The sequence below is a fragment of the Ursus arctos genome, unplaced genomic scaffold, assembly GCF_023065955.2.
Source record: "Ursus arctos isolate Adak ecotype North America unplaced genomic scaffold, UrsArc2.0 scaffold_2, whole genome shotgun sequence".
NCBI lineage: Eukaryota > Metazoa > Chordata > Mammalia > Carnivora > Ursidae > Ursus > Ursus arctos.
This window is the reverse complement of record NW_026622874.1, coordinates 9,756,124-9,770,631: the sequence shown is the minus strand read 5'-3', so window position 1 is coordinate 9,770,631 and position 14,508 is coordinate 9,756,124. Positions and strand designations below refer to the sequence as shown.

Below are 14,508 nucleotides of genomic sequence, written 5' to 3'. Positions count from 1 at the left end.
TTCCATTGTATATATACACCACATCTTTATCCATTCATCTGTCGACGGACATCTGGGCTCTTTCTATAGTTTGGCTGTTATAGCCACCTGAATCTTATGATCAATCTTAGCATTACTAAAAGTAGAACAAACATTTTGTGCCTCTTTATTTGACATAATTTGAAGCATATAGTAGTATCATCTGTAAATATTCCTGCCACAAAAGTTGCATCTATGTCTAATCAAACCTCTAGAAGTAACATCCACTTATAGGAAATACAAAGAATATAAAAACAAGTCAAACGACTACACAAGAAACCACATTAGTATCTAGAATGTAGGACAGTCTACAGGAAAACTGACTCAGATTCCATAACAAGTCAATGGCAGGAACAAAAAAAAGGAAGCCTGCTCTAGTTTAATAGCAATTTAAGAGGCATGGCAATCAAGGAATGGACTTTGCCTGGGTCCTCTTTTGAACAAACAACTATAAAAAGACATCTTTTTTTTTCTTTTTTTTAAAGATTTTATTTATTTATTTAACACAGATAGAGACAGCCAGCGAGAGAGGGAACACAAGCAGGGGGAGTGGGAGAGGAAGAAGCAGGCTCATAGCAGAGGAGCCTGATGTGGGGCTCGATCCCATAACGCCGGGATCACGCCCTGAGCCGAAGGCAGACGCTTAACCGCTGTGCCACCCAGGCGCCCCTATAAAAAGACATCTTAAACAATGAGGGAAATTTGATTATGGACTGTTTATCAGATGATACCAAAAATATACTGTCAATCTTGTTAAATTACATACTGGCATTTTAGTTACATAAAAAAATGTCCATTGCTTTTAGGCTACATATAGAAGTGAAATGACACAGTATGTGGGATTTGCTTTGAAATATTCGCTAAGGAAAAAAAGAGAAAAATGAAATGGAAAATGTGTCCCAAGCTTGATCATTGCCAAATCCACCTGGTGAGTATACGAAAACATGGCTGAAATTTTCATAACAGAAATTAAAAGGAAAAGGATTCTGTTTTGGCCCTGCTAAATTTGGGATGCCTATTAGACATTCAGCTGGGAATGTGAGGTAGAGAGCTGGATACACAAATCTGGAGTTCTGGGAAGAAGTGAGGAGATAGAAGTCGTGTTTTTTTAGCCATGGGACAGGAGAGCATGTCTTAGAAAAGTGACATGAAAAGGGTGGAGAAGCCAGAAAAGTCTTGATACATCCACAACATTGAAGGCCTAGAAGTGGAGGAGTCAGCTAAGAAGACAGAGAAGATGCAGTGAGTTAATGAGATACAAAGAGAACAAAGAGAGCAGAAACCAAGAGAAAAAATATTTCAAAAAAGAACATGTGGTTCAATTAATGTCTAATTTCCTAAGAAGTAACCACAAGTAATCATTAGTGACCTTCATAAAAGCAGTGACTGAAAGATATGGAAGCCTTTTTTTTCCCTTGGAAGCCTTTTGACAATATTAGAAAACTTGCCTGTGCTTTAAAAAAAACAAAACAAAAAACAAACAAAAAAAAACCCTCCCATATACTTTTCTAAATCAAAATATATTTATGTTTTAATGTAAAACTTTATTCTCCTTAAGATATTTGATTATAGTTAGACATAATCTCTTCTGGAAGGATGGGGCATTTCATCAAATATTTGAGCCCTTGGTATTAAAGTCCTTCATAGTTAGGAATTATTACTTACACAGCCATCATGTACATTCAGGGTTGCTTCAAGTTTCAGTCTTTGGATAAACTCTCTTCTTCCTGTTTAAAAAGAAAGAACTAAATAAATTATAAGTCATTTTTGTTGAGAAAAGGATAACAATAAGGTTAAGAGCCCAGGATCCAGCATGAGGAAAGTCTTAATTTCTACTCCTCCACTTGCAAGCTGAGTGATACTGGGGGAGATTAACCTCGTCCTTAGTCCTCATTTCCTCATTGGGTAGTTCTGACCTACCTCGTGTAGTTATTGTAAGGATTAAGCCATCCAAGGACAGTGTCTGGACCACATTAATCATTCAAATATTCTCTTCATTCAACCCCTCATTCAACAAATCTATTGAGAAATCACTCCACTCCAGGTGGTGTTCTAGGAGATAGGGGTACAGTGGTGAAATCAAGAGAAAAAGATCCCCGCACTCTAATAAGCTTACTGAAAGAATAAACAACATGTCACTTGGTCAAAGTGTTATATGGAAAAATAAAGCAGAGAAAGAGGGTAAGAAAGGACTGGGGGTGGGGGATAGGGTTTTAAATCTTAACTAGGTTGGCAAACAGTGTTTTATAAGATACCACCTATTTTCAAACACATCTCAATTTCAGAAATGTTAAAGTATTTGAAGGTTCATCTTCAATGATGAAATATGGCAGCAAAATATAAAATAAACTCAGCCTAAATGTCCATCAATAGCAGAACAATACTGCAAAAACAGAACAAATCCCTTTGAAAAAGAGAAATTTGTTTCCCTTTAAAAAATGAATCATCTTTACCAAAGAAGGACCAAAAAGCTTCATGTTTATTCAGAAGCTGTAATGAAAAGAAGCTGAATATATGACAAAGAACAATAATTAGCTAAGTAATCAGGCTGATGAGATCTCAAATATAATTAAATTCGACTATGCTCTCTGTATACTGTCACAAGGGACAGATTTCTCTATTATGTTTTCTTGCCATTCAACATAAAGATCACGCTCTTCTTGAAGCCAAATTGTTTTCTTTCTCCTTGCTTATAACTGGTAAGCTGGCTAGGTAAAGGATGAACATGTAGGTTAAAGAATTTTTTTCTTTTTTGTGTGTGGGGGAATGCTCTACAGTTCCTAAACATATTGGAATAAAACAACCAACAGAAATTCAGTATTTTCAGGGCACCTAGGTGGCTCAGTCTGTTAAGCATCTGCCTTTGGCCCAGGTCATGATTCCAGGGTCCTAGGATCGAGTTCCGCATCAGGCTCCCTGTTCAGTGGGGGGTCTGCTTCTCCCTCTCTGTCTACCCCTCGCCCTGCTCCTGCTCTCTCTCTCTCACATGTTCTCCCTCAAATAAATACGTAAAATCTTAAAAAAAAAGAAAGAAAAGAAAAGAAAAAAGAAATTCGGTATTTTCATGAACTGGTTGTACTTTATATAATTAACTTTTCAAATCTGGTTTTCAGTTTTAAAAAGACGCTAACTGTAGGAAACAGATAACATTAAAATTTTTTCCCCTTTGGCCAACAGCAGGCTTGGCAATCCTATTGAGTTACAATTAAGAGTTAAGGGGCGCCTGGGTGGCTCAGCCATTAAGCATCTGCCTTTGGCTCAGGTCATGATCCCAGGGTCCTGGGATCGAGCCACGCATCAGACTCCTTGCTTGGAGGGAAGGCCGCTTCTCCCTCTCCCACTCCCCTTGCTTGTGTTCCCTCTCTTGCTGTATCTCTCTGTCAAATAAATAAATAAAATCTTTTTAAAAAAAGAGTTAAGAAACACTATTCAAATTAACAACATGACAGTAATTAAAATTCATTAAAGTTCTTTAAAAAAAGGAGAAGCACAAAAAATTTTTTCCAAATTTTTAAAATCTAGGTTTGAAAACAGGGCTCTAACCATCTCTGTCTAGAGAAAATGATGGTGGGACACGAGAACAGAAGACAAAGTTAATTCTTCTAGCAAGAACACATGAAACCTGCACATAAAAACATGCACTGAGACATGACAGTTACATAACAGCTCCTGAATGATATTTCTGCATGTGACTTTGGAAATCAAAATGACTGTATTATTTCCACACCCCATTAAATGTGATTCCAGAACAAACTAGTGTAAACCTCCTCTATCCTTTTAGTAAATAAATGCACTACCGAAAAATAGGAGCTGATAGACGCCATAAAGAACTAAAAGTTAACTATGATCAAATGATCTTCAACAAAGCAGGAAAGAATATCCAATGGAAAAAAGGCAGTCTCTTCAACAAATAGTGTTGGGAAAACTGGACAGCCACATGTAGAAGAATGAAACTAGACCACTTTCTTATACCATACACAGAACCAGACTCGAAATGGATGAAAGACCTAAATGTGAGACAGGAATCCATCAAAATTCTAGAGCAGAACACAGGCAGCAACCTCTCTGACCTCGACCACAGTAACTTCTTGCCAGACACGTCTCCAAAGGCAAGGGAAACAAAGGCAAAAATGAACTACTGGGACTTCTTCAAGATAAAAAGCTTTTGCACAGCAAAGGAAACAGTCGAAAAAACCAAAAGACAACCAACAGAATGGGAGAAGATATTTGCAACTATCTTATCAGATAAAGGGCTAGTATCCAAAATCTATAAAGAACTTATCAAACTCAACACCCCCAAAACAAATAATCCAGTCAAGAAATGGGCAGAAGACAGGAAGACATTTCTCCAAAGAAGACATGGCCAACAGATACGTGAAAAAACGCTCAACATCACTCGGCATCAGGGAAATACAAATCAAAACCACAATGAGATACCACCTCACACCAGTCAGAATGGCTAACATTAACAAGTCAGGAAACAACAGATGTTGGCAAGGATGCGGAGAAAGAGGAACCGTTTTACACCACTGATGGGAACGCAAGCTTGTGCAGCCATTCTGGAAAACAGTATGGAGATTCCTCAAAAAGTTGAAAATAGAGCTACCCTATGACCCAGCAACTGCACTACTTGGTAGTTCACCCCAAAGATACAAATGTAGTGATCCGAAAGGGCACCTGAATCCCAATGTTTATAGCAGCAATGTCCACAATAGCAAACTATGGAAAAAGCCCAAATGTCCATCAACAGATGAATGGATAAAGAAGATGTGGTGTATATATACCATGGGATATTATTACGCAGGCATCAAAAAAATGAAATCTTGCCATTTGCAACTACATGGATGGAGCTAGAGGGTATTATGCTAAGTGAAATAAGTCAATCAGAGAAAAGACAATTATATGATCTCACTGATACGTGGAATTTAAGAAACAAAACAGAGGACCATAGGGGAAGAGAAGAAAAAATAAAACAAGACGGAACGAGAGAGGGAGACAAATCATAAAAGACTCTCAAGCATAGGAAATAAACTGAAAGTTGCTGGAAGGGAGTGGTGTGGGAGAATGGGGTGACTGAATAATGGACATTAAGGAGGGCATGTGATATAATGAGCACTGGGTATTATATAAGACTGATGAATCACTGAACTCTACCTCTGAATCAAATAATACACTGTATGTTAATTAATTGAATTTAAATCAGAAAAACAAAACAATAAAAGCAAAACAAAAAAGAACTGTAAGTTTAAAAAAACTGAGCCCCCTCAAGTTAAAATAAAAATAAACTCATACCTGTTACCAAGAACTGTGAAGTCTAGACTACTTGTAAGCTGAGTACCTGCCACCATCTCATGAATGCTGACAGAAGACACAAGACTCCTAAGTTAGAGACAAAAAATTTTTCTACTCAAGCAGTGTAAGCTTCAGGTTTCGTTGGTTCCTTGTCTCCCAATTCCCACAGGGCAATGGGGAGCAGTCTGGGTGAATATTGTACATGCAGTGGGCTTGAATCACAGCTGGGGAAGCCCGAACTTGAGGGAACCCAAATTTTATAAAATATCAAGCAAACCTGCTTGGCCTTTGTCCCAAAAAGTGACATTAGCTTTATTATACTGGATGATAAATAAATCTGCCCTCTGCTTCAGGAGATACTTTAACTTCCAAGTTGTTCCCTATTTATAAATCACTGAAAAGATAGTCCAGAACAAAGGAGCCAGTGCTTCTGCTCACAAATGTGCATCAGTGCAAGAGACATGGAGAATCGTCTCCAGCAATTACATACTTGTTATAGACGAATTTACCTATCCCTGTGGTTTCCTACTCAAGTCTTTCTTGAAACCCCCGCTGTCTCTCATAATTCTATCACTGCTTTGACATTCTCTTCTATCTTAACAGACTATAAGCTCAAGAAAAAGAGAAACTCTCTTGTTCACCCAAGTATCCTAAGTGCTCAGAAAAGTGCCTATGACAAAATAAGCATTTGACAGACATTTGCTGAATCAGTGACTAAGTAAGTGGGATTACAGTATTCACTCTGTTCTATAACGTGTTTTCCCTCAGTAATACAGGGTGAACCTCTGGCAAGGACAATACAGAGCTGCTGCTCATTTGAAATGGCTCTATAACTTATTAAACAGCTTTATAACCGATATACCCACCTCCTTTATTAGACTGAGATGCTTGATCTAAGCGTTCGACCAGGTTTAAATGCTTCACTTGGAACACGCTACGCATAAGCTGAGCAAAACTGAACCTCAGAGCCTTAGTTTACATTTGTATAAGTTTTACATTTGATGGGAACAGATTTATAGTCAGGAGTAAATTAATTAGCATACTCAAAACTTATGCCTGATACACTATACACTTAAAATTAGTTCTCTCCCTATGTACAGGTGGGATTGTTCTAAGTTAATACTGCCTGAAAAGAGAGGAAATGATTTTTTTTTAAATGAACTTATTTAGGAGTTGAGGTAAGTTCAGCGGATTAAGGGAAAAGAATAAGGCTGGTGATATTGAGAAGAAATGGGAAAGCACTTTAACAAAATTTTTCATTTTACTACACTATTGCCCCTTTGAGCTACTTTGTGTTTAATGCCAAACTTCCCAGTCATCTCCACACGCTGCCTTCCCTAGCTCACTGTCAGCTCTTTCCCCTGCACTGCCCCTATGGCCCCCTCCTCTCTGTTGGTTTTGTTCTTAGAAATCACAGGTTATCAGTAAACCAGTGGGCCCTTGCAAGACACATTTTTCATGACCTCATAGTATTATCTGTCATAGCTGACTGCTATCTCCTTGAAATAATCTTCCCCTTTGGCTCCCACGGCATCTTATCAGCTAACCAGGAGCACTGAAAATCAAAGGGTGACAAAACTACCTTTGAGGTAAGACAGAACACAGAACTGTTTCATCTATGACAGCACAGGACAAAGAGGATTGCCATCAAAGTATGTTAAGAAGAAAACAGTGAAATTCAAACAAACGCTTAAAAACCAATTGTGGGCTAGCGAGATGGTTGAGAATCTCTGAGATTCTAGACACAGGCAGAGTCCTCATTTAGCCACCAGCTCTTTTCCATTAGCTTCCACTAAGAACTCACAAAACTGAAAATAGGGCAGGAGGCAAGAAAGAGTCCCTGTTTGGTGGGACACAGGAGTGAAACTCCACTCACCTTTCAGGCCCTTCTCTCAGGGGAAACAAAAGCCTTAAGCCAGCAAGAAACCCCAGCAAGAAATGACCTCGGCAAATGCCTACTACCTCTAAGAGAGGCAGGAAACTCTCACTCTCTTTTCAGGCAAAGGCAACTGCCCTGAGAAGGGATAAAAGCATACATTGCCTATCCTTGAGGGAAAGGCAGGAAACCCCCTCCCATCTAATAAATAATTAACATTAAGTGCTGTGGCATTGTAACGTGTCAACTCACACTGAACCATATTCCCAGAGTTCCTTCCCTGTATATTTCTTCTTGAATGAATCACTAGTCATTTTTGCACAAGACTGGTGGGTGGAAGTAAAGTAACAGCCATATTGACTTTTACCCTCAGAAGGCTGGAGCAAAGCTCCTGCTGTTGTACAAGTGTTGTTACCTATCTTAGGCTCACCTTCCTGGAATGAGCACAACTAGGCCTAGGTGTGTCCCACCTTCCCATGAATCCTCCTTTAGCTTCTTAATATACAGAGGGAATTGTGTGTTTTACTGACAAAAGGTGCTAGCTTCCCCTACAGAACACCCCAGACTATCCCTGTAGAACATCAGTAAGTTTGGAGACAGCGAGACTAACACAGATCCTATCTCTTCACGGGTTCAAGTCTGTCCTTCCTACCCCCAATTTACAATCATCTTTCCTTCCCAATTGTCTGTCCAAAGGATGTCAAGCTCCAACATCAGACATTTAGAAAATAACTTTACAAAGACAGTTTAATGAGTTCCCACGATATAAGACCAAATACCAGTAACACATCTTTGTGTCTATGTATGTATGTGTATCTTCTAATGATTCTGCCTCTTGGATTGAGCCCATTCATAAACTCTCAGCAAACTAGGAATAGAAAGAAACTTTCTCAATCTGATAAAAAGTACCTATAAAAGAACCTATATTTTCTGGTATATTTAATGGTGGAAAACTGAACACTTTCCAGTTAAAATCAGGAATAATACAAGGATGCCCAATCTCACCACTATCATTAAACATAGATACGGCAGGTTTGGTTCCACACCACTGCAATAAAGCATGCATCAAATGAATTTTTCCGTTCCCCGGTGCATATAAAAGTTATGTTTACATTATACTGTAGTCTGTTGAGTGTGCAAAGCATTATGTCTAAAAATACAATGTACATACCTAATTAAAAAGTACTTTGATAAAAAATGCTAACCATCATCTATGCTTTCAGCAAGTCCTAAACTTTTTGCTCGTGGAGGGTCTTGTCTCAATGTTGATAGCTGCTGACTAACCAGGGTGGTGGGTGCTGAATATTGGGTTTGCTGTGGCAACTTCCTAAAATAAGACAACAATGAAGGTTGCCTATCAATTCTCTTCCTTTCACAAATAATTTCTCTGTACCATGTGATGCTATTTTGTTATAGCATTTTACCCACAAGGAATCACTTCTCAAAACTGTAGTCAAACCCTGCCACTGCTTTATCAACTAAGCTTGTGTAATATCCTAAATCCTTGGTTGTCATTTCAACAGTCCTCACAGCATCTTTACCAGGAGTAGATTCCATTTCAAGAAACACTTTCTTCGTTCATCCGTAAGAATCAACTCCTCATCGGTTTAATTTTGATCCTGGATTGCAGCAGTTCAGTCCCATCTTCAGGCTCCACTTCTCATACTAGTTCTCTTGCTATTTATTTCTACCACATCTGCAGTTATTTCTTCCACTGAAGTGTTGAACCACTCAAAGTCCTTGATTAGAATCAACTGCCAAACTCCTGTCAATGTTGATATTTTGACCTCTTCCCGTGAATCAAAAATGTTCTTACTCGCACCTAGAACAGGGAATCCATTCCAGAGTTTTCAGTGGAGCAGACAGAACACACGCAACATTTATCAATTAAGTTCACTGTCTTATATGGGCATGGTGTATGGGGCCCCAAAACAATGACAATAGTAACATCAAAGATTACTGATTGCAAATCACCGTAACAATTATTGTAATAATGAAAAAGTTTGAAATATTGTGAGAATGACCAAAATGTGACACAGAGACACAAAGTAAGCAAATGCTATTAGAAAACTGGTGTTTGACACAGGGCTGCCACAAACTTTCAATTCGTAAAAAAATGCAGTATCTGCAAAGTGCAGTAAAATGAAGCACAATAAACCAAGATATGCCTGTACTGGAAGTCTTAGCCAATATGATAATGCAAAAAAAAAAAAAAAAAAAAAAGACAAGACCTACAGATTGGAAAGGAAGAAATAAAACAGTCCCTTTGGAAGATGACATGATTTTCCATGTAAAAATCCCTAAGAATATACCAAAAAAAAACCCTCCCACAACTATAAGTGAGTTCAGCAAGGTCACAGGATATAAGACCACAACATACACAAAACTGCACTTTTATATACTAACAACAAACGTGTGGAAATTGAACTTAAAACACAAAACCATTTGTGGGGCGCCTGAGTGGCTCAGTTGGTTAAGCATTCAACTCTTCATTTCGGCTCAGGTCATGATCTCAGGGTTGTGAGATTGAGCCCCAAGTCAGGCCCCACACTGGGCATGGAGCCTGCTTAAAATTCTCTCTCCCTCTGTCCCTCCCCACTCCCTTAAAATAAAAAATTGTAATTGCTCCAAAGAAAATTAAATATTTAAACATAAATATAAAAAAATAAATATAGCATGTTGAAGATCTGTATCCTGATTGTTACAAAATGCTGATGAAAGATACCAACAACCTAAACAGAGTATACCACGTTCATGGATCAGAAGGCTTAACACAATAAAAGATGTCAGTTCTTCCCTAACTGATACATAAATCCAATGCAATTCTTATCAGAATCTCAGCAAGGTGGGGCGCCTGGGTGGCACAGTCCTTAAGCATCTGCCTTCAGCTCAGGGCGTGATCCCAGCGTTCTGGGATCGAGCCCCACATCGGGCTCCTCCGCCAGGAGCCTGCTTCTTCCTCTCGCACTCCCCCTGCTTGTGTTCCCTCTCTCGCTGGCTGTCTCTGTCAAATAAATAAATTAAATCTTAAAAAAAAAAAAAAATCTCAGCAAGGTAATTTGGGGATATGGACACATCTATCCTACAATTTATAAGGAAAGGCACAAGACACAGAATAGCTAAGACAATTTTGAAAAAGACAAACTAAGGGAGGGGGGGAAATCACTCAACCTGGTGTTAAAACTTACTATATAGCTACAATAAGCAAGACAGCATGGTATTTACAGAGGGACAGACACAGAGATCAGTGAAGGGAAATAGAGAACACAGAATTAGATCCACACAAAAATGCCCAACTGATTTTTAATAAAGGTGCAAAAGCAATTCAATGGAGGAAATACAGCCTTTTCATTTTCAACAAATGGTGCTAGAGCAAGTGGACATCCACAGACACAAAAGTGAACTTCAAGCTAAACCATACACATCATACAAGAATTAACGCAAAATGGACCCTGGACTTAAATAAAAGTTTAGGGGAAAAACACAGGAGACCATCTTTAGGACCTAGGGATAGATTAAGAGTTCTCAGACATGATACCAAAAGCATAATCCATAAAAGCAAAAACTGATAAATTGCACTTCACTGAAGTCAACAACCTTTATTCTGCAAAAGACCCTGTGAAGAGAATGAACAAACAAGCTACAGACTGGGAGAAAATATATAACAACTGCAAATCTGACAAAGGACTAGTACCTAAATTATATGAATAAGGCTCCAAACTCAACAGTAAAAAACAATAATAATCCAAAGAGAAAATGAGCAAAAAAACATAAAGAAACAGTTCACTGAAAATATAAAGATGGCAAATAAATACATAAAAAGATGCTCAACATTAGCCATTAGAGAAAGGTAAACTAAAACCATGAATTATCACTATATACTTATTAGAGATGATGCAGAGAAACTGGATTACGCATACATGGCTGATGGGAATGTAAAATGGTGTAGCTGTACCTGAAAAAGAGTATGGCATTTCTTACAAAATTAAATAACGTGCTTACCATAGAGCCCAGTAATTGTAATTCTTAGACATTTCTCCCAAAAAGATGAAAACTTATGTTCATACAAAACTGAATGTTTATAACAGCTTTATACTTAACAGTCAAAAATGGAAACAATCCAAATATCTGTCAACAGGTGAACGGTTAAATAACCATGTATCCATATCATGAAATACTAATCAACAAAAAAAGGAATAAACTATTAATACACACAACAACGTGGATGAACATTAAGGGAAATATGCTGAGTGAAAAAAGCCAATCTCAAAAGGTTACATGCTGTTATTTATAATGTTAACATATATGTTATTTACATAAAATTCTTGAAATGACAAAATTATAGAGATGGAAAGCAGATTAATGACTGCCAGAGATTATTAGCAATAGGAAGAAAAGAATGTAGCTGTGGCTATAAAAGGGTATCACAAAGGATCATTGTGACGGACCTATTCCCTACCTAAATTGTGGTGATACCCATGTTAATCTATTAAAATTAATGTTAAAAATGCATAGAATATACGCACACACGCAAAAATAAGTACATATATAACTGGAAATATGTGAATAAGGTTCATGCATTTATCTATGTCAACTTCCTAGTTGTGATATTGTAACATAGTTGTATAAGTTGTATAACCATTGGCAGCATTGGTTGAAGGGTATATAGGATCTCTCCAAATTATTTCTTACAACTGCATTATGAATCTATAATTATCTCAAAATAAAAAATTTTTAAAAGTACCTAGTTAAAAAACAAAAAACAAAAACCTTCCCACAGAGAAACTCCAAGCTCTGAAGTCTTTAATGATGAAATATATCAGATATTTAAAGAAAAGGTAATTTCAATTCTATCCAACCTCTCTAGAAAAAAAGAACACATCCAACTCATTTATGAGGCCAGCATTATCCTGATATCAAAAACAGGCAAAAATAGAACTATAAGCTATAATTACAAACTTGTAAGTTATAAGAAAACCATAAGCTAATATCTCTTATGAACACAGACACAAAGTTTCTACCAAAACTCAAGCCAGCAATATATAAAGGATAATTTATCATAACCAAGTAGTATTAGCCCAGGAATCGAATGTTAGTTCAATATTAAAAAATCATTCAACATGCTAATATACCAAATTAACAGAATCAATGAAAGAGAAATCATATAATCAAGTTTATAGATGCAGGAAAAAACCCTGACAAAATTCAACAGCTAATCATAATAAACATTCTCAGCAATCGAAAAAAAAGGAAATTTCTTCAAAGCGTGTCTACAAAAAACACATGGTTAACAAGATATTTAATACTGAAAAACGGGCGCCTGGGTGGCACAGCGGTTGGGCGTCTGCCTTCAGCTCAGGGCGTGATCCCGGCGTTATGGGATCGAGCCCCACATCAGGCTCTTCCGCTATGAGCCTGCTTCTTCCTCTCCCACTCCCCCTGCTTGTGTTCCCTCTCTCGCTGGCTGTCTCTATCTCTGTCAAGTAAATAAATAAAATCTTTAAAAAAAAAAAAAAAAAGATATTTAATACTGAAAAACTGAAATGCTTTCCAAGATGAGGAATGAGGCAAGGATGCCCACTCTCAGTACTTCCATTCAAGATTCTGGGGCAATCTTGGACAGTGCAATTAAGCAAGAAAAAGGAAAAAAGAAGAAGAAAAACAGAATACAGGTGAAAAAGAAAGAAGCAAGACTATTTTAATATGCAGTTACATTATCTACATAAAAATCCCCTAAATCTGCAAAAAAAAAAAAAAAAGTGTAAGTAATTGCGGTGCATGGCTGGCTCAGTTGGTACAGTATGCAACTCTTATCTCAGGGTTTTGAGTTCAAGCCTCATGTTAGGGGTAGAGATTACTTTAAAAAGAAGAGGAAGAGGAGGAGGAAGGAGAAGGAAGAGGAGGAGTAAGAGAAATAACAACCAGGTTTAGTAAAGTTGCAGGATATAAGGCCAATAAACAAGCAAACAAACAAAAAATCAACTGTATCTCAATATACCCATAACGAACAACTGGGTACTGAAATTAAAAAACAACACGATCTAAAAACATTATGTTACAAGAATAAATACTGAGAGAAATGAAATATCCAAATAATTGGAGACAAAAATGACCATCATTGGTTAAATGTTCAATATTGTAAAGACTACAATTCTCTGAAATAACATAGATTCAACAAAATGCCAACCAAAACCCCAACAGTCTTTTTTGCAGAAATTGATAAAATTGATTCTAAAATTTATATGGGAATGAGAGGTGCCTGGCTGGCTTAGTCAGTAGAACACATAATTCTTTCCTTATCTTTGGGTGATGAGTTCAAGCCCCATGATGGGGGTAGAGTTTATTTAAAATATATATATATATGGGAATGAAAAGCCAGAATAGCCAAAATAATTTTGAACAAAAAGAACTAAATCCAAAATATTGTAAGCTGATTTCAATGTTCACTATAAAGACAGAAAGTACTGGTATAAAGACAGACACCTACCTCAATGGAACATGGTAGAGACATTAATTTACATATACGGCCGAATAATTTTCAACAAAGAGGAAAAGATAGTTCTTTCACAGATGATGTTGGAACAACTGCACAGCATATATAAAAATGAACTTAAAATTGTTCATAGACCTAAATTAAGAATTAAAAATAGAAAACTTCTAGAAAAAAAAACACAACAGTATAAATCTTTGTGACCTTGGATTAGGTAAAGATTCCTAAATAGGACACATAACATGAACTATAAAAGATGCTGTTAAGAAAAAGAAAAGACCAACTAGGAGAAAAATATTTGCAAAGAATGTATCTGATTAAGGACTTGTATCAAGAATATATAAAGAATTCTTACAATACTAAGTAGGGAAATCTGAACATTTAACCGAAGTACAGATGGCAAATAAGCCATGAAAAGATATTCAACATCATTAATCATCAGGAATAAATCAAATGCAAATTAAAATGATAACGATGATATTATATCTACATACTTAGGCTAAAAGTAGGAAGACTCATAATGCCAAGTATGGTGGGAATGCAGTATGGTACAACTATTTTGAAAACAGTCTAGCAATTTCTTTTAAAGTTAAACACACTTATACAACTCAGCAATCCCCAGCACGTATTACCCAAAGAAATAAGAATTTTTTTTTTTTAAAGATTTTATTTATTTATTCGACAGAGAGAGAGACAGCCAGCGAGAGAGGGAACACAAGCAGAGGGAGTGGGAGAGGAAGAAGCAGGCTCACAGCGGAAGAGCCTGACGTGGGTCTCGATCCCATAATGCCGGGATCACGCCCCGAGCCGAAGGCAGACGCTCAACCGCTGT

General features: G+C 37.2%; 1 protein-coding gene across 8 annotated transcripts in view; it reads right to left on the bottom strand.

Moving 5' to 3' along the window:
- Window positions 1-14,508, bottom strand: part of DCAF6 (DDB1 and CUL4 associated factor 6) — a 130,762-nt gene that overhangs the window by 111,632 nt on the left and 4,622 nt on the right. For 6 of the 8 annotated variants that reach the window (XM_026509446.4, XM_026509447.3, XM_026509442.4 and 3 more), the window contains exon 2: window positions 1,684-1,745. In XM_026509446.4, the coding sequence (XP_026365231.1) occupies window positions 1,684-1,745 (62 nt within the window). Of the gene's footprint in view, window positions 1-1,683; window positions 1,746-8,727; window positions 9,113-14,508 lie in introns of those variants that run through there. The other 2 variants (XM_044387948.3, XM_048225280.2) reach the window with 2 other exon arrangements.